The sequence below is a fragment of the Polypterus senegalus genome, chromosome 6 (genome assembly GCF_016835505.1).
Source record: "Polypterus senegalus isolate Bchr_013 chromosome 6, ASM1683550v1, whole genome shotgun sequence".
In the NCBI taxonomy this organism is placed as follows: Eukaryota; Metazoa; Chordata; class Cladistia; order Polypteriformes; family Polypteridae; genus Polypterus; species Polypterus senegalus.
In genome coordinates this window covers 57,670,733-57,697,316 of record NC_053159.1, presented here as the reverse complement: position 1 = coordinate 57,697,316, position 26,584 = coordinate 57,670,733, and the positions used below count along the sequence as shown (strand labels likewise).

General features: G+C 38.5%; 1 protein-coding gene across 7 annotated transcripts in view; it reads right to left on the bottom strand.

The window, feature by feature from the left end:
• LOC120531052 (protein kinase C zeta type) overlaps positions 1 to 26,584 on the bottom strand; it is a 677,641-nt gene that overhangs the window by 29,191 nt on the left and 621,866 nt on the right. For all 7 annotated transcript variants that reach the window (XM_039756040.1, XM_039756039.1, XM_039756043.1 and 4 more), the window contains one exon: positions 23,160 to 23,275. In XM_039756040.1, coding sequence (XP_039611974.1) covers positions 23,160 to 23,275 — 116 coding nt within the window. The remainder of the gene's footprint in view (positions 1 to 23,159; positions 23,276 to 26,584) is intronic.

Here is a 26,584-nt window from a genome sequence, read left to right as displayed (position 1 = left end):
TTACACTAAGGCAATATTAATTGTACTTACTGTATTATCATATATGTTTCTATTTTATTTTTAATATTATTTTACTTTAGGCTTCTTGTAAAAATATTTTTGTAAAAAAAAAATTATGACAAGAAGCAGAATGAGGTCGAGGACCCTTGCCATTTAATATAGACTGTTCCTACTAATGTTTATGCAATACTGTTATAGCACCCGTTATTGTAACGGGCTTAATGTCTAGTCTGCTATAAATTCCATTGTCAACTTGACAAGAATTTGGCGGCAACAAGCCCATGGAAAACTGTTGATTGTTCTTGGATCTATTGCAATCTCTTGTTTCATGAAACATGTTTTTCAGCCAAAAATAAAATTGTATTAATTCAGTGATTTGTGTAATGCTTAAACATTCACAATTCAAAATAATCATATGCCCAAAATTACATTTTGTTTGTAGTTTGTTGTGGTACCAACAGATTCCACAGTTTTCTTGGCTCACCTTGCAGAGGAACTTTGTTGTCACTTCTTCAAAGAAAAGGCGATGGAAAAAGGAAAGAGGATGCAACATCGACAAGCTTCTGTTTCAAGACCTCTGCTTCCCCCAGGAAAGCAAACTCAGTCAGTGTCAGGCTCCCCTTCAATATAATAGGAACCGCAGCATAGAGAGGTGTGTACATTACAACAGGTACACATGTCGTAATAGTAAGAAGGACGGTCCTTCGGTGTGTGGGAACTGTTAACATTTGAATTTGATGATTGTATATAGCGCAGAACTGACCTCTCTGTACTATTCTGTCTTCTGCATCTCCTGGAGTACAAAAGAAACACCACCATGCACCAAAATGTGGAGACTGGCAAGACTGGGGAAAAAAACCAAATGCGGTCACTGACTACAACTGCATGAAGGTATGCATATGAATATAATGTTGCATTAGTACAACAAGGTTTTCCAGTGTACTATACAGGTTATAAAATGAATTATTCCAAATGTCATATATACCTATGTCTTTCTTTTTTGTCAGTGCAGCCAGAAGGAGTATACTATGACCGTTATGACCGTTACGCGTAGAATTTCGAAATGAAACCTGCTTAACTTTGTAAGTAAGCTGTAAGGAATGAGCCTGCCAAATTTCAGCCTTCAACCTACACGGGAAGTTGGAGAATTAGTGACGTTGGAAAGTTCAATATGGCGGCCGACAGTGGTGTTATACCATCGAAATAAGTACGTACATAGGTTTCAGTTAGCGCAGGGAAGCCGCCTACCAAATTTCGTGAAGATGGGGTCAGCCTTCTACCTACACGGGAAGTTGGAGAATTAGTCAGTGAGTGAGTGAGTGAGTGCTTTGCGTTTTATTAGTATAGATTAACAATAAAAGCAGCTCACTAAATTTGTGAGGCAAGTGGTATTGAACCGGCACCCTCTTGATTAGGAGTCAGCAGTTCATGCAAGCTGTCATATCAAAAGCCTACCCTAACCGGCTTCCTTTTTCTTCAGTTAAATTTATGAACTAGCAAAATACCCGCGCTTCACAGCGGAGAAGTAGTGTGTTAAAGAAGTAATGAAAAAGAAAAGGAAACATTTTGAAAATAACGTAACATGATTGTCAATGTAATTGTTTTGTCACTGTTGTGAGTGATGCTGTCATATATATATATATATATATATATATATGTATATATAGTGATCCCTTGCTGTATCGCTTTGACTTTGCGGTTTTGCTCTATCGGATTTTATATGTAAGCATATGTAAATGTATATTGCGGATTTTTCGCTGATTCGCGGATTTCTGCGGACAATGGGTCTTTTAATTTATGCTACACGCTTCCTCAGTTTGTTTGCCCAGTTGATTTCATACAAGGGACGCTATTGGCGGATGGCTTAGAAGCTACCCAATCAGAGCACGTATTACATATTAACTAAAACTCCTCAATGCTATAAGATATGCCTGCGTGCGCGGTTGCTCGATTGTTTGGTTGTCTCTGCTTCTATCTCACCTCTCTGACATTCTCTGCGCCTGACGGAGGGGGTGTGAGCAGAGGTGCTGTTTGCACAGAAGCTATTTGCCTAGTGGATCGGACGCTCCTCTAAGAAATGCGCTTTTGAGGTCGTCCAAAAGCACAATTATTGATTTTTGATTGTTTGCTTTAATCTCAAGCTTTCTTTCTCTCTCTCTGGCGTTCTCTGCGCTTGCGGAGGAGATGTGAGCAGAGGGCTTTTGCACAGAGGCTGTTTGCTTAGAAGATAGGGGCGCTCCTGTAAAAATGCTGAAAGGCTACCTTCGCATTGATCCCTTCATTGCCGCTGCTTTATCGCGGTGCTTGCATACTTAAAAGCGCAACAGCCCTATTGAATTTTCATTGTTTACTTTACTCTCTCTCTGACATTCTCTGCTCCTTAGCGCACTTTGAAGAGGAAGATATGTTTGCATTCTTTTAATTGTGAGAAAGAACTGTCATCTCTGTCTTGTCATGGAGCACAGTTTAAACTTTAGACTAAAGGGTGTTATTTCATGTCTAGAGGGCTCTAATAATGTTAAAAAACATATTTAGAAGGTCGTAAACAGGTTTTCTATGCTCTAACTGCGAAAATATTAGATTTATAAATAAAGAATCCTACTTCGTGGAAATTCATTTATCTGTCTGGGCGGATTAACGCGATAAACAAGGGTTTACTGTATAACTGTGTGGAGAATATTTATAAACAGTGTGGGAGAGTTTCTAAGGGCTTAAAAAATCATACAAACATATGGTTTTTACTTCGCGGATTTTCACCTATCGGGGGTTGTGGAGCATAACCCCAGATCGAGGGATTACTGTATATACACACACACACACACACACACATATATATACATATATATATATATACATACATATATACACATACATACACACAAATACATATTATATATATATATATATATATATATATATATATATATATATACACATACACACACATATATATAAACTGCTCAAAAAAATTAAAGGAACACTTTGAAAACACATCAGATCTCAATGGGAAAAAGAAATCCTCCTGGATATCTATACTGATATAGACTGGGTAATGTGTTAGGAGCGAAAGGATACCACATCGTTTGATGGAAATGAAAATGATCAACCTACAGAGCCCTGAATTCAAAGGCGCCCCAAAAATCAGAGTGAAGAAATTATGTGGCAGGCTAGTCCATTTTGCCAAAATTTAATTGCAGCAACTCAAAATTGTACGCAGCACTTTGTATGGCCCTTGTGTTCTTGTATACATGCCTGACAACATCGGTGCATGCTTCTAATGAGATGACAGATGGTGTTGTGGGGATCTCCTCCCAGATCTGGACCAGGGCATCACTGAGCTCCTGGACAGTCTGAGGTGCAACCTGGTGGCATTGGATGGACCAAAACATAATGTCCCAGAGGTGTTCTATTGGATTTAGGTCAGGAAAGTGTGGTGGCCAGTCAATGGTATCAATTCCTTCATCCTCCAGGAACTGCCTGCATACTCTCACCACATGAGGCCAGGAATTGTCGTGCACCAGGAGCCACTGTACCAGCATAGGATCTGACAATGGGTCCAAGGATTTCATCCTGATACCTAATGGCAGCCAAGGTGCCTTTGTCAAGCCTGTAGTGGTCTGTGTGACCCTCCATGAATATGCCTCCCCAGACAATCATTAACCCACCACCAAACTGCTCATGCTGAATGATGTTACAGGCAGCATAATGTTCTCCATGGCTTCTCCAGACCCTTTCACTTCTGTCACATGCTCAGGGTGAACCTGCTCTCATCTGTAAAAAGCACAGGGCACCAGTGGTGCATCTGCCAATTCTGGTATTCTATGGCGAATGCCAATCGAGCTGCATGCTGCTGGGCAGTGAGCTCAGGGCCCATTAGAGGACATGGGGCCCTTGGGTCACCCTCATGAAGTCTTTCTGGTTGTTTGGTCAGAGACAATGACACCAGTGGCCTGCTGTAGGTCATTTTGTAGGGCTCTGGCAGTGCTCATCCTGTTCCTCCTTGCCCAAAGGAGCAGATACTGGTCCTGCTGATGGGTTATGGACCTTCTATGGCCCTCTCCAGCTCTCCTAGAGTAACTGCTTGTCTCCTAGAATCTCCTCCATGCCCTTGAGACTGTGCAGGGAGACACAGCAAACCTTCTGGCAATGACACGTATTGATGTGCCATCCTGGAGAAGTTGGACTACCTGTGCAACCTCTGTAGGGTCCAGGTATCACCTCATGCTACCAGTAGTGACACTGACTGTAGCCAAATGCAAAACTAGTGAAGAAACAATCAGAAAAGATGAGGAGGGAAAAATGTCAGTGGCCTCCACCTGTTAAACCATTCCTGTTTTGGGGGTCATCTCATTGTTGCCCCTCTAGTGCATCTGTTGTTAATTTCATTAATACCACAGCAGCTGAAATTGATTAACAACCCCCTCTGCTACATAACTGACCAGATTAATATCCCATAAGTTTCATTGACTTTATGCTATACTCTGATTAAAAAGTGTTCCTTTAATTCTTTTGAGCAGTATATATATATACATACACTCTTTGGGGTGCGAGCAACTGTTGCTGGGGGTGACAGAATCCATCAAGAAAGAAAAATCAAAAACATTATTTGTACAAAATCTTTATTTATCCATTCCTAAATAATTAAATGGACAGGCTATTTTGTATCAGTGCAATACGCTGCTTGTTAAAACGTATGACTCCTGCTCTTACGTGCAAGTCTGCGTGGATATTATGAACTATCGTATCTGTTCAAGTTCTATTTAAATTTTAAATAGAAGGAATTTTTATTTAGTCGACAGAAATATCTTTGGTAGGAATGTAAGTTAAATGTAGGCATCATTGCGTAAATTCGCCTTACATTCCAACCAAAGATATTTGTGTCGACTAAATCAGGGGTGTTAAACTCAATTGCACAGGGGGCCAAAATCCAAAACACAGTTTAGGTTGCGGGCCGAACAGGATAAACATTTATTGAACACACTAAAACTAAACTTTTAAAACTTAACTTTTTTGAACATAAATATGAATAGAAACAGACAGGAATATTATTCCGGAATAAATCAACTCAAACCTTAAATAAGTTATATTTTGCTCTCCATAAAAATATATCCTGTCAAAATGATACAAATTCAAATATTAACATGCTGCATAGCAAAACCTGGAAATATAAATAAAATCTGTTCTTTTCAGCAATAACAAATCAAATCATTCAGTTGTCTTTGCTCATATGTCATTTGATCAGAGCTGGACGCCTGGCATCTTTTTTTGGCAACAAGTTTGTTTATGTTTGGTGTGAGGTTCTGTGTTGTGGAGATTCTCAGGATGGACTGCAGGTGCTCATCAGTGAGGCGACTCCTGTGTGCTGTTTTGTTAGTCTTCATCACTGAGAAGAGCTTCTCACACAGATATACCAAACATGCACAAGGTTCGAGCCGCATTTAGACAGAGCTGGAGCATTTCTGCGGGAATGGAGTGAATAAACTGTGCGAGCCCTGCAGTATCGTACTTTGCCTTCAGTGTGCCATTACACTGCAGCTCAATCACCTCCATCTGAATCTGCACAGGTGCAGTTTCCACATCGACGGCAAATGGGTTGCGAAACAACTCAAAATTCTTTTCTTTTTCTTCAAAGTCACCAAAGCGCCATGCAAACTCAGTGCGCAGTGCGCTCAGTTTGTCAGCAAAGTGCGTATTTGGGAACACTGTTGTGCCGACTTGGTTCAACATTATTTGGCAACAGGGAAAGTGGGGCAAGTTGCACTGGTGCATTTTGAAATCACTTTGTGATTTTGCACAGGTAAAAACCTCTGCTGAAGTGTCAGATTCTTCTTTAACTCTTCTGCTTTCTGTATCTTCTGCATTGCATTCAGGTCTTTCAGGTTATCCTGATGTTTTGTCTCATAGTGCCATCAGATTAAATTCTGTAATTACAGCCACATTAGCTCCACAAATGAGACACACGGGTTCAGTAAACATATACTCAGCCTCCCATCGGTTTTTAAAGGCTCTATTTTCAGAATCAACTTTTCTCTTCAGCATCGTGTGGGCTAGCTTCGCAATAACTTGCAGCATCATAAGCTAGACTTGATTAACGAGGTAAGTGTTCGGCAAGGCAGCTGAGCGCGCATTATGGGATCTGTAGTTTATTGTGTTACCAGCGCTTCATATCCCCGGGCCATTAATAACAATAATACAGTATATAAAATGATCTCGGGCGCGATATAATTACACGCTGGGCCGGATGTGGCCCGCGGGCCTTGAGTTTGACACATATGGACTAAATAGAACTTGAAAAGATATATTTTTTCGAATGTGATCGCGCAATTCAGATCGAGTTGACGCGCACTACACTACATCGAGCCCACATGCTATTGTGGTTTTGACTGCGTGCCTCAATCAGTCACCCTCTCCTCGCTCTTAATTTTTTACCGTGAATACACTGAGTATGGCTTTACCAAAGCAATCATTAATGGCGAATAAAGTATCCATTATTCATAAAGCTTCAAATGGTGATCTGTCTTTCTGCGCTAGCCGCATATTATTTCATACGTCTCAAACCAAGGGGATGCGAAGGTAAAATGAATCGGGAAGCGCACGTACATACTCAGTGCACCCCCTCTCGAGAATCGAACCTCGGCGCTAGAGGTGAAGTCTCTACCATTGCGCCACGGCGTGTGGTTTATCTATTTGAGCGTATGTAGATCGAGGTATATATATATATATATATATATATATATATATATATATACATATATATATATATACCAGCTTATGCCGGAGAAGTAGTGTGTTAAAGAAGTTATGAAAAAGAAAAGGGAACATTTTAAAAATAAAGTAACATGAGTGTCAATATACAGTAATTGTTTTGTGAGTGTTAGGAGTGTTGCGGTCATCAAGTATTTGATTATCATTATTTCTTTCAATCAGGTTCGTATTTGTAGGATGTGTTCAAGTTACATTCCGTGTCTGTCAATCGTTGTAAAGATAACAGCTTTCATTCATCGATTCATTTCTTACTGCATCAATAAACAGCTCGTCTTCCTCTTTATCTGAGACATGACACACTGCATGCACGGGTTTTTTTTTACACTGTGTTCCTTTAGCGGGACATTGACTTTTTCCACTGTGTGCTTTGTTTCCGCAGTAGCTGCACTTATGAATATGCTTGCATGTATCACACACTACATATTTTTTGCTGCCTTCTCAATTGTGTAATTCGGTTTTTGTTCAGCACTCTTTGGAACTGTTGCTTTTTGTCTGTGCACTGCGTCATTTCACATGAGCTGCTCGGTGTACATGCATCGAAGGTTTCCAGCTGTGCTGGTGCCATCTTGTGCGATGTCCACAGCTGTATTTAATGTTAGCTAAGACCCGGCACTTAAATGTTTCTCTCGCAGTTTCGCCGAGTTTGTACCAAACACCACCCTGACCATCTCATTTTCCTCTGCATAAGCACAGTCCTTCACCCGTGAATATTTAGTGGTAGTGTTTCTATTGGATTGCCGCTGACGGACGGCCTTATATGTGCAGGCACTAAATTATGTGGGAGGCGTAACTCCGCCTCCCACGGGCATCGAGCAGAAATCTATTATAGTATATGGCCGAAAAAATAGGTTCCATTTATGACCATTACGTGTAGAATTTCGAAATGAAACCTGCCCAACTTTTGTAAGTAAGCTGTAAGGAATGAGCCTGCCAAATTTCAGCCTTCTACTTACACGGGAAGTTGGAGAATTAGTGATGTATGAGTGAGTGAGTGAGTGAGTGAGTGAGGGCTTTGCCTTTTATTAGTATAGATAAAAGCGCACTTGGCTTCATATAGGAAATGAATGTATTCCAACTGACAATATATTATTTAACCTCAACAACTCCAGGAACTTCACTCCAAGATAAACTCTAAGCACTGAGAACCTTCTTTGAGAATTGAGCTGCATGGGTGGGTGATGCTGGGATAGCAGATTGCTTACTGCTTGTGCTACTTGACACATTTACAACATAAAAGACGCTGACAGAAAGGTGGAAAGAAATTTAAGGTGGGCTGGAATTACAAGATTTTTTTGTAGGCTTCGGGAATTGTAGTGTTTAATGGAAAAGGTTCAACTTATTCAATCCTTCCTAAAAGGTCATCCTCTGCTGTCCTGGAATCAGCTTAGCTGCTCTTCTCTGGACTTTTTCTAGTGCTGTTATGTCTTTTTTTTATAGCCCAGAGACTAACACTGCCCACTGTACTACAGATGAGGCTTTACTAGTGCATTAGAAAACTTCAGCATAACCTCCTTAGACTTGTACTCTATACATTGTGCTATATAATCTAACATTCTGTTAGCCTTCTATACTTTACATGTACATTAAATTTCATCTGCCACAAGTCTTCCCAAGCCTGTATGCTGTCCAAGTCCCTCTGCAATGATTCGATGGATTTAAGATTATCTGCCTATCCACCTAGCTTGGTATCATCTGCAAGCATAACCAGCTTGTTTCTTATATTCCTATCCACATCATTTATATATATTAAAAATAGCAGTGGGCCTATTACTGACCCCTGAGGGATGCCACTCTTAGCATCAGCCAATTCTGATAGGGTTCCTTGCACCATAACCCTCTGCTTCCTGTGTTTCAGAAAATTTGGCACCCATTTATAAAACCCTGAACTCCTACTTCTTTTAGTTTGATGCCCAACCTCTCATGTGGCATATTATCAGATGCTTTCTGAAAGTCCAGATAAATAATATTATATGCTCCACTTTGATCACATCCCTCTGTTTCCCCATAGAATTCCAAAAGGTTAATAAATGATGACCTCCCTTTTCAGAACCCGTGCTGACTTTTCAGTGCAACTCATGTTCTTGCCTGTGTTGTTCAATCTTATTCTTAATAATTCCTTCCATTAATTCACCTCTGATGCACGTTAAGCTTACTGGCCTACAGTTGCTTGGATCTGCCTGGTCACATTTTATATAACAAGATAATACCTGCCATTTCCTGTTCCTTCAGAATTTCCCCTGTGCACAGTGACTTCCTAAAATATGTGTCAAAGGTTTATATATGTACTCACTAACCTCCTTGTGAACGTGACGATAGATCGAATAGACTATCTGTCAGTGTTTTATCTTGGTAGAGTAATATATATTGCTCTACTTTCCCCTATTGTATTATTAATATGTAGCCTCAGAATGCCTAATCTCACAGACTTACCACTGTATATAACTTTTCCCCACCTTCCCTTCTATATCTATAACCTCAGGCAATTAGATGTAGTAAAAAGACAAGCAGAAGTTACACATGAAATAATGTATTACTGTTAATATTCATAAATAATAACAAAATGCAAAGTACATTTGAATATTGGCAACCATACAACCTGAAAAAATGGTGATGTGTAATTCAGGTGGCACCCAGACTTGTAGTTACTTAAAATGTCTCTAGTTAAGGCATCATTTGGGCTCAGCTTTCAACCACATCTGTTCAAAATGGCTGAAGCTGTGCTCTTGATTGTGTTGTCTTCAGTTCATGGTGTGATGGTCTTCTTCAGTTGTTAGCAAGAGAAAGATACTTCCACATCATCACAGGTTAGCCCACCAAACCATATGTTAAACATCCTGCCTTCCTTGCAGGGGGGTTGAAAGACTTTAGCAGAGAAATACTCATCAAACTGGTTTAAGACATATCCCCCCAAATCCTGTCATAAAATTAGTAAAGGGGGAACACAATACCTCTCACCAAAGTAACACTAAATTACATTGGTTTGCCTAAATTATAAATAAAGACATACAAAACATTTATCAAGTTATATGCAAAATCTTACATCACAACACTCCACCCCGATGAATGTTTTGTACAATGTCTTTATAAACAATGTCTTTAAATTGATTAAAGAGTCTGATTCATAACTTGTGCATTGATTTGCATTATTTGCTCTCCCAGTGTTAAAAGTTGTCCTTGACCATTTGTCCATTACATATCTTCTTTATTTCAAAGACAATCTGAAGAACTTGGAAGTGCTCCTGATGACTTGTATCTGCTCCAGCTTGCTTCAACTCTTTCTTTCTGCAGTCTTCATATGTCATCAGATCTGGTAGTTCAAAATGAGACAAGTCCACACCTTCCACTAAACTAGCCCACTACAATTTAGTCTGTTGTGTGAATTTTAATCTGTACTTGTTCTCTGTCTAACTGCTAATTAGACCCATGTCCCAAACTATCTGTTTAAGCATATGCAGCTGTACAATTAACATCAAAATTTGAAAGGTAACATGCCACAGGTGCCAGTACAACCACTTCTGCCCAAGTGACAGCACATGTGCCACTGCATAAACTGTTCACAAACCAACATTTGTGGCCCCTCTGCACACATTTGGGGTTGACTTAGTTGCCTCTTGTGCTTTCCTACCCATGGTGCAACTCTTGACTGCCATCAGCCTTTACCAGTATAGGCTGGCATCACCACCATGAGACATCAAAGCTATGCAACTCTCATCATTCCCCGTAGGCCACCCCTAGAGTTGTTTGCTCACCATATGCATACTCGTGCTAAACACCTCGGTTCAGAATTGGCCCACTGGTCCTGTGCCTGTACCACAGCCGACAATCTCAGCAGGGCTTCCATATTTTCCCAATTAGACTATACCTGAACATCGGAGCCCATATGTCTTGCAAATGTACCAGCTGCACCTGCTTTCCTGAAAAGTTCACCAATTTCTCAGTATACCTTTTTAATATATTAATTATATTAATTATCCCACGTAATTAATACCCAGAATGTATACTTTATGAGCCCAAAATGAATCCCCTTATTTTGGCATTCCTAACTGGTTTGTTCAGTTTCCACCCCTTGGAATATAAATTTGCTGCAGTAATGAACAAACCTTTCCTTTTAAACTATAGCTATTGTGACTAGTCCTATTATTGCATGACTTGTGGACTTGTTACTCACTTAAACCCCAGTAAGTGTCTTTTCCTTGCTGTCTCTTCAGTTCTTCTTCATGTCTTTGTCTTTAGTCTTTGTGTCGTTTCTCTTTCTTTTTTCATTCTGCTATGTAGGCAGGTCTGCAAAATGGAAGGTGACAAAGCAGTTTCTGTCCATCTCATTTTCTTGTTGTCGACCTGGTGCCAAAACTCAAACTTTGCTTCCAGGCATTCATTGGAACAGCTTGGCACTAGTGCCACGCCAATGTGCCAATGGTAACCCGATCTCCTGCATGGATTTTACTCTGCTAATTGCCTTCACTATTTATTACCTGCACCAAACCAAAGTCCATAAAACCTTACAATAGAAGTAGCACTATTGCAAAGGCCAGAAAATTGAAACAGAAATAACTATTTTCCTTTCCTGTCTTCCTGCACTACCCTTCTATTTTTTTCATTGCCTGTGTGTCCTTTTTATTGTATGGTAACTGCTACCTGAAAGTGTGGGCTGAAGCCTCTCCAGAACCCAAGTTCTAAATCCAGCATCTGCTAAAACTGACCTGTGTTCTTTACTCATGACCAGCTCACTTTTCTCCATTTTATTGCATGGAGATTCATAGGCTGTCTTTTTAACAACTGGTCAGTCAGGTTTCAATTACTGAACCTAAGTGTGTGTGCTTTTTAATTACTGCTGGCCCTAGCACAGCTGTTAGGACCTCACACCCCTGTGCATTCCTGGCTTGCTGCTGAGCTTCCTGCTGCACCATCCCCATCCTTTGTTCTTTGGCTTGTCCTGTTTCATTCAAACCAACTCCTAAACTGGTGCACTTTCTTTCCAACTCAGCCATTCTTGCACTAGCACATTCAGACCTTTCACACACAAGCACTTGAATTCCTTTCATTTCCATTGTTCTTGTTTAAATTCCACACTTTCTTTACTCATTATCCTTAAGCCAATATCCAGTTCATGCCCTCTAGTCAACAATTGCCATTCACACTCACCAGCTCCTCTGCCTTCTATCTGATCTCTTTGTCCTAAATCAAATTTCAGTGCAGCACTGGTTACCTTTCCTAACAGTGGTGAAATATCTATCAGTGTAGCATGCTCTTTAAATACTGGACAGGCCTCAGAATTACTGGAGATTGTGGTGCAGTGGAGAATAAAGGAAGAAAACACCCTTGCTGTTTTCCTTCCTTTCATCTCTCTCCTTTTCCTCACACTCACATTCCCACTCTTTATCTGAGCACTCATCTGTCTCATGTAAGTCACCCACCCATGTTTTAGGGTTCCAGTCCAATCTGGTTACTATTGCCCTAACTTTCACCATAGGTGGTTTACATTTCTTTTTTCCACTGCTTTCACTGCTTTCTACTTTAGCAGTGGGTGTTCTACATGCTAACACTTCACAATTATCACACCAATGATTACATCTTTCAAAACTCTCACACATTATTCCACAACTTTCACCTTCATTCACTTTGCTATTTTCTTCCTTATTATGATCTTCCTTATTACCAATAATACATGCTAGTAAACCTCTTATAACAGCAGCTGTCTTCTTTAAACCTGATCTCTGTTTTCTTGCTTTTAATCCTTCCAGCCCCCTTCCATTTTGTGGCACACTCAGCTCAGCTTCTGCTTTCTCTACCTGAACTACAGGTTTCCTAGCTTTAGCCTGCTTGCCTCTGCCACTCCACTGGAAGATGGCTGACTTTAAAATGAACTTAGGCATTTCTAAGTCTACAATTTACTCTAATACAATTTGCCAAATTCGTTATGGGTTGGCCTACTTTTGCCCCTGTAAGCAAACATGCACATACATACACAAAGATTCTAAACGAATAAGTACCGTATGAATGACGAATGCATGTCCCATCACTCCCTAGCACTTTAACCACTTAAATGCCGTATGAATGACGCATGCATCTTTCACCACTCCCTAGCACTTTAATTAGGGACTCACTACGACCAGCACTAACAAACATGCGGGTGTCCTTGTGACACACATGAAGTCTCTACACTTTGTTGGTTATATTCCATTCAGCAACCAAACAATGTTTTACTTCCACTGCATTTGTACACTGGGTGCCCTAAAATTCACATACATAAACAAACACATACATCAAAACTGTATTTGCAAACAGGGTGCAAAACATGGTTACCCCAAATTCCTGCCGACTACGCCAATTGTTTTATCTTGGTAGAGTAATATATATTGCTCTACTTTCCCCTATTGTATTATTAATATGTAGCCTTAGAATGCCTAATCTCACAGACTTACCACTGTATATAACTTATCCCCACCTTCCCTTCTATATCTATAACCTCAGGCAATTAGATGTAGTAAAATGACAAGCAAAAGTTAAGTTACACATAAAATAATGTATTACTGATAATATTCATAAATAATAACAAAATGCAAAGTACATTTGAATATTGGCAATCATACAACCTGATAAAATGGTGATGTGTAATTCAGGTGGCACACAGACTTGCAGTTACTTAAAATGTCTCTAGTTAAGGCATCAGTGGTGCTCAGCTTTCAACCACATGTCTGTTCAAAATGGCTGTAGCTGTGCTCTTGATTGTGTTGTCTTCAGTTCATGGTGTGATGGTCTTCTTCAGTTGTTAGCAAGAGAAAGATACTTCCACATCATCACAGGTTAACAAGAGAGATGCTTCTTCATCATATGTTGGTTAGAGAGAGAATGTGAGGTTAAGCGCGTACATTTATAGATGTTCTCTCCAATTCCTAGAACCAATAGGATATCATGGTACTTAGAGGCCTCTAAGAAAAGCCAATCCCAAACAGTCATACCTCAGACCAATGGGTGAAACAGAACATCTTAACACCTGCCCACCAAACCATATGTTAAACATCCTGCCTTCCTTGCAGGGGGGTTGAAAGACTTTAGCAGAGAAATACTCATCAAACTGGTTTAAGACACATCCCCCCCAAATCCTGTCGTAAAATTAGTCATAAACGGTGGGTGCAAACACAACTACCTCTCACCAAAGTAACACTAAATTACATTGCTTTGCCTAGATTACAAATAAAGACATACAAAACATTTATCAAGTTATATGCAAAATCTTACATCACAACAGTCAGGTAGTGCACTTTGTGAGACTGAAGGACTGTGTTTCTGATACAGATGTGAGCAGCACTGGATCACCACAAGGAACAGTCCTGTCTCCTTTTCTCTTCACTCTGTACAGCTCAGACTATAAATGTAACACCAGGTCATGTCACTTGCAGAAATTCTCAGGGGATTTTCTGGGGATGAGACAGAGTACAGGAGTCAAGTGGAGAAGTTTGTTTTTTGGTGTAAAGAGAATTATCTGCACCTTAAAATCAGCAAAATCAAGGAACTAGTTATTGCTTTTCACCACACCAAAGAGCCTCTATGTCCAGTCATTATTCAAGTAGTGGATATACAGGTTGTCCACTCCTACAAGTACTTAGGGGACCACATCAACAACAGGATGGACTAGTCTCAGAGCACAGAGGAATGACTGTATATAAGAAAGGGCAGAGCAGGCTCTTTTTCCTACCTTAGGAAACTGTGTTCCTTTAATGTGGGAAGTGACATTCTTCGCATCTTCTAAAACTGTGATGGCCAGTATGATCTTCTATGGCTGTGGTGTGCTGGGCTGGTAAGAGGACAACCGAATAAACAAGCTAATTAAATGGGCAAGATTAGTTATAGGATGCACTCTGGACCCCATGGAGGTAGTGCAAAGGAGAGAAATAAATCAGAACTAGAGTGCTATTATGAACACATCCTTTCTCTGTCATACTAACACAACAAATTTTTCAGCAGAAGTGTGTCAAGAAACACTACTTGGACTCCTTTACACCAACAGCAATGCATCTGCATAATGCCTCACTGTGACTGTGTTAGCCAAATCACAATCTTTCTTCTTAATTTTCTTGTTTATAGTCATTCTGGTGTGTGTTCAGAGCAAACTCTGTGTGTATATTTACTTATTTAATTACCTACCTATTTATGTATTTATTTAAAGAGCTTCTATAAAAAGCCAGTAGTAGTCATTTTACCTCTAGGAGGTTATCTACTTCCACACATGTAATTACCTCAAAGAAATGTTATTTTTTTATTACCTGCTATTTCACTGTCTGTATTTTTAAGTCCCCTTTACTATTTCTGATGCACTGCACCTCCTCTTTTACTGTTCTTTTACTACTAAATTACTGAAAGAATAACTTTGGGTCATCTTTTGCCTTATCAACTATATTCCTCTCTAACTGCCTTTTAGCCTCCCTAACATCCTTTCTAAATTTGCCCTCATGTTCTCATATCCCTGTTATTCACATTGGAGTTACTGGTCTGATACACTTTATACACCTGTTTTTTCCTGTGCAGTTTCTTTTTTAACTCTTTATCTACCCATTGTGTAGTTTATGTAAACTTCCTACTAATTCCAGATTTAGGTATGTACCTATCCTGCATTATATGTCAAGTATTTTCAAACCTGTTCCACTGCTCCTCAACTGTCTTCACACTTTAAAGCATATCCCAGTCTATCCTCCTTCGACTTTTCTGTGTCTACTCAAAATTTTCCCTACTAAAGTTAAACTTAGTAGTTTTAGTCTTTACATCTGCACTATTCCACTACACCAAGAACTGTATTATATTATGGTCACTTGACCCTAGTGGTTCAATAACCTCTACACCCTCAATTATATCCTGATTATTACAAAATACAAAATCCAGACAAGCTTTACCCCATGTTGATGGTTTAACATAGTGTGTTAAAAAACAGCCACTGATTACTTCTAAAAACTCCTCCACTTGTGCTCCACTATTTGCAAGGTTAGCCTAGTTAATATTCGGGTAGTTAAAGTCCCCCATGACTATAATATCCCCTTGTAAACTGGCCGCTTTAATATTACTAAAAAGATGTGCATTGAAATTATTCCCTACATTGGGCAGTCTATAACACTCCTAAAATAAGACCTCTTTTCTTAATGCTTTCACATGTCCTCACTAAGATGGGTCTCCTTGTTCAACGGAAGAAGACTTGCGTTTAAATTCTGTTTGACATAAACAACAACTGCACCTCCTTTTCTGTTCTGCCTATCCTTCCTAAAAAATATGTATCCCTCTATGTTATACTCATCACTTTTGTTGCTGTTTAGCCAGTTTTCTGTTATTGCTATAATATCATAATTTGTTTTATTTTTGATGCTTCTAGCATTAAGGCAAGCTATTTTTAATGTATTACTCATTTTACTTTTACATGTAAATGGTGGGTAAGAATTTACATTAGTGTAATAATAAAAATACATAGTTAATGTTTGTTTCTTCATATATAGTTCTAAAACTGGCCTGTCCTTAACTCCCTACACCCCCATACACAGGTCTAAACAATCCTCAACTAACCTATTCATACGCCTTCAGTTCAAAAGTAACCCGTTGTGGCAGAACACTTCCCTTCTGTTCTGAAAGGAATCTCATTCTCTCATAAACCTATACCATTCTACTCTACCGTAACAAAAGTAAACTCTCTACACTGATTAAACTTCCACACTAGACTCAATGCCTCCTTGTCTAAGTGTTATTTTCTTGAGTCTTGGGCAGTTAATGTGATGTAAATGCAATAGATTTTTTGTTGCCATCATTCATAATATTGAATATTACTGCTCCCTAGTGAAGTTTCACAGGCTAGATTTAGCAGGAATTAAGTGTTAAAGTAATTTAGCACTGCGTTGGAAGTAACTAATAATTTTGCTTCTTGAAAAGTAAGCTTTTTTTTATGTCCACTTTATAGAAGCTGATTACATGGGTGTACAACTGCAGGTGGTGTGGTAAATCACAGATTACAAGGAAAGATGTCAGTTGTGAAACATCCTTTGGTTGTGAGCATTCAGCATGGCCTGTGTTTTTTCCTCACATTTTTGTAATCCTTGAGCATGTATTATGTGGCTGTGGAACAGCAGTATGGGGTCCAAGGTATTTTCAAATAAATATGGTGCAGCTCAGTCTCCATGAGTGTGTGTGGTCATGTGGCCCTGGGAAATTTAATAGGGAGATTGGGCTAACCATGCTTGCATGTAAGTGTGTGATTGGTTCCAGTTTCCACATTGACTCTCCACATTATTAGGGCACCATATCCACAAGAGCAGAACTGAGCCTGGGTAGGTTAGAAAGGAGAAAAAAGAATGAAAAGAAAATGATTGAAAGAAAGCATTGGGAGAGTGTTTCACCCAGCATGGTAGGGAGAAGGCAGAGAGGTCAGTGGCCCTACAAGGGAGTAAGGGACCCAAGGGTGGGTTACTCACAATGAGCACCCCTGAGGAGTATGTTGCAATTAAGGGCTCCAGGGGTCCCAATGCACCAACGTCAGGGTGACAGGACAATGGATGTTGATATGGACACTGAAGGATGGTGGTTGGGATATCAGCTGGAGAGAGAGACTGAAGCTGTTGGCCTGTCAGCCCAGCTACAGTATAAAGCCCAGTGACTAATCTGGGGAGATGAAGGGAGTAAGATGTGCAGGGTGGCGAGGAGAATTACTAGAAAAGAGAAATTGCTTTTTGCCTGTTTTATTCAAAGATTTTAAGTTGTATTTGAAATTTAATTATGAGTAAATCTGCATTCATTTAATTTAGAGATACTGGCGTTATTATTCATGAACCATTAGCTAAGGTACACACATCACAATTCTGTATTATGCAAATTCAATCATTACTGCCTCTCATGCTAGAGGCCTTCTCTTTTAAGCTCTATGGCAGCATAATCTTAAGAACAGTTGTGACACCCCAGGTAAGGACCCTGTTCTATAATTCCCGACTTGGGGTGTCAGTAGATGAGACTGAGCAACCAGGGTATGGAGTAAGAAAAAAAGCTATTCAGAAACAGGAATCTGATTTATTCCAGCAGTGACCATACTATTTTACAAAGAAATATCTTGCAAAGAAATAATATTTACAAAGTCCAATGCAAAGACACTTCCAAAAAGAAAACAGTGCAGGTAATATAAAATTTACAGTGGATTCCAAATCAAAAGTAAAGAAAAGAACAAAGCAAAACAAAAAAATCTTCCACCTCCTTCGTCTAGCTGTAAAACAGATCACGACGGACAGGCTGAAAAAAAAAATACTCAAAACAAAATGAAAAAACTTAGCACCTACTATATACACAAAAGACAGTATGTATCTCCTCTACTCAGTTAAATAAATCAGTAGCACATATCTACATTAAAGTTTGAAGACATGGTCAAAGAACGACCTCTGGCGTTCGGACCCTGTTTATATCACGAGCCCTCTTGACCATCCTATCTTCCTTTACATTTCCCACAGACTTCCAATAATCAGACACGTGGGGACGTGCACCGTTCAACACCACCTGCTCAGGTAAAGTCCAGCCTATTTAAATGTTCCTGCTCTCTTGCATGCGCGTATACCCGTCTGTCTTGGTGATTTGTGGGCTCCCCGTTCAGCCACTAGGAAGTGAGTACTGTTTTATTTTCTCCCGCTTTCACTTCTGTACTTTTTCACACGTGTGAATTCCCTTTTTGCCGACTACTTTAAAGATGAGTTTTCTATCCTTCAGAACTGTTCCTCTGATGTTAAATATACCACCTCTCTCCTCCAGTGGTTACGGAAGTGTGCCCCAAGCATTGGACTGTCATAAACTGCGAGCGCGCACAAAAACTGGCCTCAAACGTGTGTCTCGGCAAGTTTGAGCCTCAGGGCTTGCTCTCACAACACATATAGTCCTCCAGGCAGCCCCTCGAACCCCGGCTAAAACTTTTTACCGCTAATGTGTTAATCTATGTGGGAGCACTAAAACAGGTAGGTGAAAACTTTATTTCTTTTACATTTTTTTTTCAAATGTCCGTGACAAGTCAAGCGGTTGCCTCTTTATTTGCATTATCTACAGCCACTGAACTTGGCTTATCACAGGGATATCCTGCGGGACTCCAAAACCCTCATACCCTTTGTGTTTCATTTCATTTACAAGAGATACTGCAGACACACATTGGTCTTTCCCACACTGAATTGATGTAAAAGAAAAACCCTTAATAAGAAGTGTTGACATGTATGTTGTATAGTTTTGTGACCATTTCAAAAAGCTGTGCACACAGTTCATGAGCAGATGGAAAACACCCAGCAGACTCAGGCTCTTCGTTTCAATTGCACAACCACTTTGTGTGACTTTCAGCCTGGATATGAAGTAATGGTAATATATTCCTACTTGCCATTTTAAGTTCCTAGGGCACTTTCAAAGTACATATGACATTAAAGGGAGAGATAGCTAAGAAAGTTCTAAAAAAAAAAAAAACTTGTCATGTATTGCATTTACAAATCTGGGGCTCAAACACTCACCACAAAATATCAATACTGACTCTGGGGTAATAGTTTCTTAGAAATATTTTAGAATCTCCAGTGTTCAAGAAGAGTGGACAGTACATAAAATGCTCCATCTAAGGATCACTGAAGAAAGTACAAGTCCTTGGTATAACCTCATTGTATATATAGGCAAACACGATGGATCGTGGAGATTCTATGGAAATTTCAGTTGACTCAACCAGGTTTCCCAATTTTATACCAATCCTATGCATTTTCCTAACTACAAATAATATTACTAAGTGGTGCTGGCAAATATCTTTGGCCAAGAAAAAAAAACATGGCCTTTGGCATGAATTGGGCCCGACTAAGCCCCAGTAATCTTCGAACATCTGATGGACAAACAACTCAGACCCCATAAAGTACTGTATATGCAGTAGTGCTGTATAACTCAACAGTTGTATTGTGTATTATTGTGTGACACCTGGGAAGGATATCTTCACAGCCAGCTGGTTACTTTACAAAATTTGAAAGCCACTGGCTTTTACATTAACCCAGAAAATGTTATTTCAGGCTGGCAAAGGCAAAATATTTTGGATATATAACAAAACAGGAAAAGTTAAGCTTTTTTTTTTGTGGTGAGTTGCAATGATAGAAGAACCATGCAAGAAATCGGTATAGGACTCACCACACTCCACAATGATTTTCTCTCTGAAATCTGCAACCTCATGTTTACATATGACACCCAGGTCAGAGCAGAGAAAGGGGCCCTTGTGCCACATGTGTGAGAACTATATGCATCTTATGATTTTAAAAGTAATAGTAATACATCTTTCATTATTATTATTATTTCATAGAGATTCCTGTGTCTATGGTGCTCCTTCAATGTTTGTTTTTTATCTGCATGTGTGTAATTATCCATGGACAAGACACATGCCTCATTCTCTTATATTGATGTGGAACTTGAAGATCGACCTGCGCATTTGGCAACAAGCAGAGATAACTTGGTATTTATGCTGTATAAATTTCCTAAAAATAAAATTTTGTGAACCTGCATTATTTACTTATCAGTTCCTCGACTACCTAATTCCCACAGAGTTTGTAATGCAAATGATCTGCATTGCATACTTGGGGGGAAATCCCATCCAATGTTGGCTGTTACAGCTGCAAGGGATGTCGCGTTTGCCTTGCACAGCATTATGGGGTGCTTGGAAAAAGTTCTCCTAAACTGGCTGAATTATCAGTAAATAATTTGATGAACAAGAGTGAACACGAATGTAGCAAATTTGTTGGTAAAAATACTTTGGTGAAATTCGCTGATCAACACTAATTGACAGTGGTTGATGTCACTTCCAGTCACCTAAACACCCCTTGTCCGCTTTCCAGGCTTAAAACCAGCTACTCCGTCATCTTGAGGGAGTCCAGTTTTCACTTATTCTTTGTTTTGTATTTAGATTATCACTTCATGCCCCAAAACCTTCATGAGAATTCTTTTTTATTCTTACAATATATACTGTATATATACATACACCCACACACACACACAGTTCTTAGACACTAGTGAAAAAAATGCTGCAAAGCAGGAATGCTTCCAAATATAATGCTACACACAGCATTATTTTTATCCTTTTTAATAACCAATACATTTTCTAGAAAGTACAGTAAACAGAAACAAAAAACATAAAATCTAAATTTGGTGTGACAACTCTTTGCCTTAAAAACAGTAGCTTTTCTGTTAGTTATACTTGCATGCAGTTTCTAAAGGTACTTGTGCAGTAGGCAGTTCCTCACGCCCTGTAGAATTTGCCACAGTTCCACTTCAGAGTTTGTCTGCCTTACTTGGTTCCCAGACTCTCTCAATAATGTTGAGATTAGGATTCTTTTATGGCCATAACATCTGTTGCAGGGTACTTGTTCCTCTTTTCCTCATGCCTGTTTGCCATGATGCAGTACGACCACATTGTCTTGTCGCGATACCCACTTTTCCCCTGGTGTAAGATTTGCAGGTTAAACCATATTATCTATCGTAACCTCACCTTTTCAGTATGGTTGTCTTTTGGAGTTGCTTTTGTTTCAGTTAATCAGTTTGGTTCTAACTACTTATTATGTTACTGATCATTACCACCTGTTTGTTATACTGTATACGCCTACAAAGATCTCAGATTTTTTGACTGAAATGTAGACTACTACAATGTTAGTTTCTTTCTTTAAAGATAATTAAATAGCTTATTGTGCTGATTCCCTTTTTGCAAAAGGAATGTTTGAAACTCTAAAATACACTCTTTTCCTGACACACTAAAAATAACCTTCTAATTTTTGTGAACTATATACATATGGTGTCAAGTGTAATAGCCAGCAGAGGACATGGACTGCATGATTTTTTAAAATATTTTTTCAATATTTGTCTGTTTGAGACACACTATCAGTGATGTTAAGCCTGTTGAAACTTGTCAAATAATCTAACCTGTACAGTCTTTGGGATATGGGAAAAACAAAAACAGTGCATGAACAAAATCTTTAGTGAAAAACATAAAAGTCTATAAATACAGTGACCATGCTAGGATTCCAAATCCGTCTTCAAGAGCTGTAAAAGAATAGTGGGAGCAGCTCATTAATATTACATGTAATGTAGTTAATACAGATCTGACTTTGAGTCAGAGCATGCATTCCCCATTTACAAGTCAGACAGGTGATACAGTTATACTGCTGACTGGGCTGCTGTTTGTGCACACGTATTTTCTTTAATTTATCACTTTTTCTGAATATGCTGCAAAGGCATTCTGGTTTGGTTGATTATTAAATCAAAAATGGGAAATTCACTACTTTGAGTATTATTTTGTTAGGGTTGGCTCCATCTCCTTGTGACCCTGAATAAAACTGAGTGATGTTAAGAGTTTTTATTTCTCTCTTTTGCTTTCCCACTAAGGCTTTGCTTGTATTTCATAAGATGTGCATTGTTATACATTTGCATTTTTAAAGGATATGTTTGCTATTTTACAAGATGAAGAACACAGCCAAATTTATTTTAAAGTGGCAGAATTGCAAATATATAGAATACATGTATACAGTATATTCTTTTCCCCCCAAAAATGGCATTTATTCACTGTTTTCCAATACATTTTCAGTCTCAAAACACGGATCAATACTGTACAACATTCTTTTATTGAAAATAGACATATTTCATTTTCAGATTTTAATTCTTTTTTATTCATGTTGTCACGCTTGGGTCACAGATTTGCACAGAAACACAGGAGGTTGTGGAGACATGAACTTCATTCAAACACTGCAAATGAACATGTGTCTCTTTTTCAAAAGTTTAAACGTGCTCCACGACATGATAGAGATAACAGTTCCATCGGGAGCAGAGAATGTCAGAGAGAGAGAGAGAAAGACAAGCAAACTATCAACTCCAAGCTGACAGGCGCTGTACAAGGCTTTTAAGTAAGCGGAGTACTGCGCGAAAGGTTTATCACGCATTATAGCACAAGTAAGAAGGGTAAGGAGCAATGTGAAAGTAGACTGTGTTTCAGGGGTTTTCCCAGGGGTGTCTGTGTCCTCATGCAGGCCCCATTTTAAAATCACAACAGCATAATGTCACATGAAATGTTAATGTATACCATGATTGTGGAAAAAATTACACTGTACATATTGTTTCATTGTTTTTATTGTCTGGTCCAGACATCTACATAACAAAATCTACTTGGCTGCTGAATGTACTGTAATGCAGAATATAAGCCAACATTTCTGATGACACTGATGTGCTACAGCGTTGATCAAATTAAGTACCTGTATATAACAGTTTCATGGAAATCCAGAACAGTGCACAGCAGTGCAGTTAACTAACAACGCTTAATTGCAGTTATATTTAAATCATTTCTGGGATTCTATATGCAGTATCCATATGGAATCAATTATTTGAAATAGGCAAAGTATACTTACTCATGGTCTGGTGTCAGCTGCACTGGTTCATTGGTAAACTGAGTATCAAAATTCTCTAAGCCATAGTCATCTGTGATTTGAGGTTTGAATGGAGGAGTCACCTGTTTTTTGTCCAACTGAAAAAATGATAAACATGTATAAATATGTTTTAAATAAACTACTCATTTAATTAATTTCATGTAAAATGATGAATGACAATACCTTCTGTCTAAATAAACATGTAAAATTTTATATCACAGTTCCAGATTTTTTTGTTTTTAAAGAACAGAAAAAAAAAAATCTAGACTTAATCCAAATGGCTGCAGAATTCATGAATGCTTGCTAAACAATTCTTAAAATAAATGTCATCTTGTAGTCAATGGATATTATATTATCACCAACAAATGTTTACAATAAAAATCCGAGTTTTTCCAGTTGTTCTGGAACGATTCAGATTAAATATACAAAATATTTACTAACATAAAAGTAACCTTTTTATGAACTTTCAAAACCAAAAATAAATAGCAGAATAACCAGTAACATTTAATAACTGCGTAGTTGCCAACATAGCACAGTTTTTTTTAATAATGACATTTATAGAAACTCCTTAAACTATATGCATTTACATTTATTATTTACTCTGCACCTGTTCTTCTAACATTTTTAAGAGTGGTCTGAAACTAAGACCACATGTACAAAAGAACTTGCAGAGCAGAAACAAGACATATCCCCCATACAATATAAAAAAGACAAAAAGAAAAGAAATAGTACTCACCAATCTACTCTGCAGTGGACAAAATTTAACTTAAGAGGCCATTCCATAAACCATACATGCAGTACAGTATGTACCATTAACAAATTCAACTGCTTTATATATTTATTCATATAGTTTCACCAATACACTGTACAAATATTTAGTGAAAAAATACATAATCATATAATATAAATATATCTTAATCACCTACCCCAGTCATTTGTTCACTCTTGTATGTATATTTTTTGTTTTACAACATTTAAAGTATACAAAAAAATGAAGATTATCAATGAAAAACAGCCAATTATTGTATGTACTGAACTATTCAGAGTAAAGAAAGTTAAAATGCTTAAAAGTGTAAAAAGAGGCGTGACAACAAATCACTCTTTTTAAAAGCATCATAAAACTTGACTTGCACGGCCTTTGTAGAGCAAAAATCATCAATGACATCCTCATACGAATGCTGTTGGCTAATGATGCTCATGTAGGTTTGGATTTTTTTTCTCCCTAAATAATAGAAACCATCATTTAAAAACTGCATTTTGTGTTTACTTGTGTTATATTTGACTAATGGTTAAATGTGTTTGATGATCAGAAACATTTTGTGTGACAAACATGCAAAAGAATAAGAAATCAGGAAGGGGGCAAATATTTTTTCACACCACTGTAAGTACTCCACTTAGGTGATCGTGAGCCATAGTAGACCTCAGATCATTTTTAATGTGTTTTAGTTTCTAAGACTGTAGTGAGCTGGCGCCCGGCCTGGGGTTTGTTTCCTGCCTTGTGCCCTGTGTTGGCTGGGATTGGCTCCAGCAGACCCCCGTGACCCTGTAGTTGGGATATAGCGGGTTGGATAATGGATGGATAGATAATTTATAAGAATGTCTCTCTGATAGATAAATAGATAGATAGATAGATAGATAGATAGATAGATAGATAGATAGATAGATAGATAGATAGATAGATAGATAGATAGATACTTTATTAATCCCAAGGGGAAATGCTGAGGTAATAGTCACTGGAAGAGCAAGAGCAATTTTAAGGGCTTCCCACAAGTTGAGATATACCTCCTACAGCTGTGTTTTGTTTATGAAAGCAGGAGATGCACAACAGTCAAGTTGCCTTATGGCAAATCAGACAAATTCTCAACAGCCAGTTCATACATGTTCAAATAGCTTAAAGTGTCACTGAGCTCAGTGTACTGGTCTGTTGGCTCCTCAGTGATCGACTTTGTATGGTTTACCATCACCCCAGATTTGTTATTGACCTCTCCCAGCATAATTAATGTCTCTCTTCATGACTCTTCAAGGGACACAATTGCTGCATCTGCAACAACTTAATTTTGGGAGTTGGCAGCAAATGGCACAAATAAAGCTCAGGGTTTTCTTGCAGCAGTCTTGCCTGCATACTTTTGTGTTTCCTCTTCATCTTGGCACCATTGTCATGTGATTGCCTTCTGCCAACATCAAAAGAAATATTTAGTTCCTCAAGTCTGTCCAGGACAAGGGAAGACAAAATTTCTCCCACTGACTTTTGCTGGTGAGAATCCCATTAAGTGCCCTTTAATCCTGGGTACCAAGGTTATCATAGTTTTGTCTTTTTGTATTAGTTTTTATTTCTATATTTTTTCTGACCTTACTTGGAAATTCATTTTAGTTTTACTTCATTGTGTATTTTTAATTTTAATTTAGTTTTTATTTCACAAAGACATTTCTGTTTTATTTTTACATCTATTAGTTTCAGTTTTAGTTTTAGTAATTATGGTGTGGTTAGGTTTAGTTTTGTGTCAAAATCAGACGGAACTATAGACTTAATGGATTTGGATATGTTAGTGGAAGCTTACGGCAACACTAGATGGTTTACTATCTGGTTTTGTTTTTGTCTGATAAAAACAAGCCAAATCAAAATCAGATACTGAATATGAACAATTTTATACCATTTTATATGTTGCCACTTTTATCTTTTCTTTTTATTGCCTAGAATGGGCCAATTTGTAATAAACCTTTGTGAATTTTAAGGTTTGAGGGTTATTATTTTTTTACTCTAAATATACTAAACAACATATCTCCCTTCAAGACAATGTGCTTATAATAAATGCCTTCAATATTGCATTCAAAAATCTCCCATAATGGGCTTTTTATTTTCTACCAGCCATATTGATCTCTGATTCCATATCAGGAATTTATAGATTTATAGGCTATAGACAGAATTTTGCCACTTGCAGCAGGGCTGTCTTAACAACATTATAGGCCCCCGGGCAAAGCAGCACACTTGGGCCCCTACCTAGACAATCACTCACAAGAATAAAAATGTATATGATCGATAAAATTAAACATGCCAACATGCCCATGAGTTAAGACAGCCCTAACCTGCAGGCCTAAAAAGATATCAAAATCAGAAAACAGATTCTACTGTGTTCTGACAGGTGTGATCATAAAAATGATGAGGGCTTAGGAAGAACAGGACTCTTAGGCTTGAATCAGTGTGTAGACCCCACCTAGATGTATTGAGGGAAACAAAGAAAAACAAGCATGTAGTGTCAAGGTTAGGGGCAGTGAGACTTGAATAGCCCATGCATAAGAATAGTAAACTCTTAATGAGCAGAGCAAGAGCAGGAAACTGGTGTATGACCTGACACAAAACGACAGAGACAGCATCTGAGATTAGGAACAATATATACATTATCTAAACC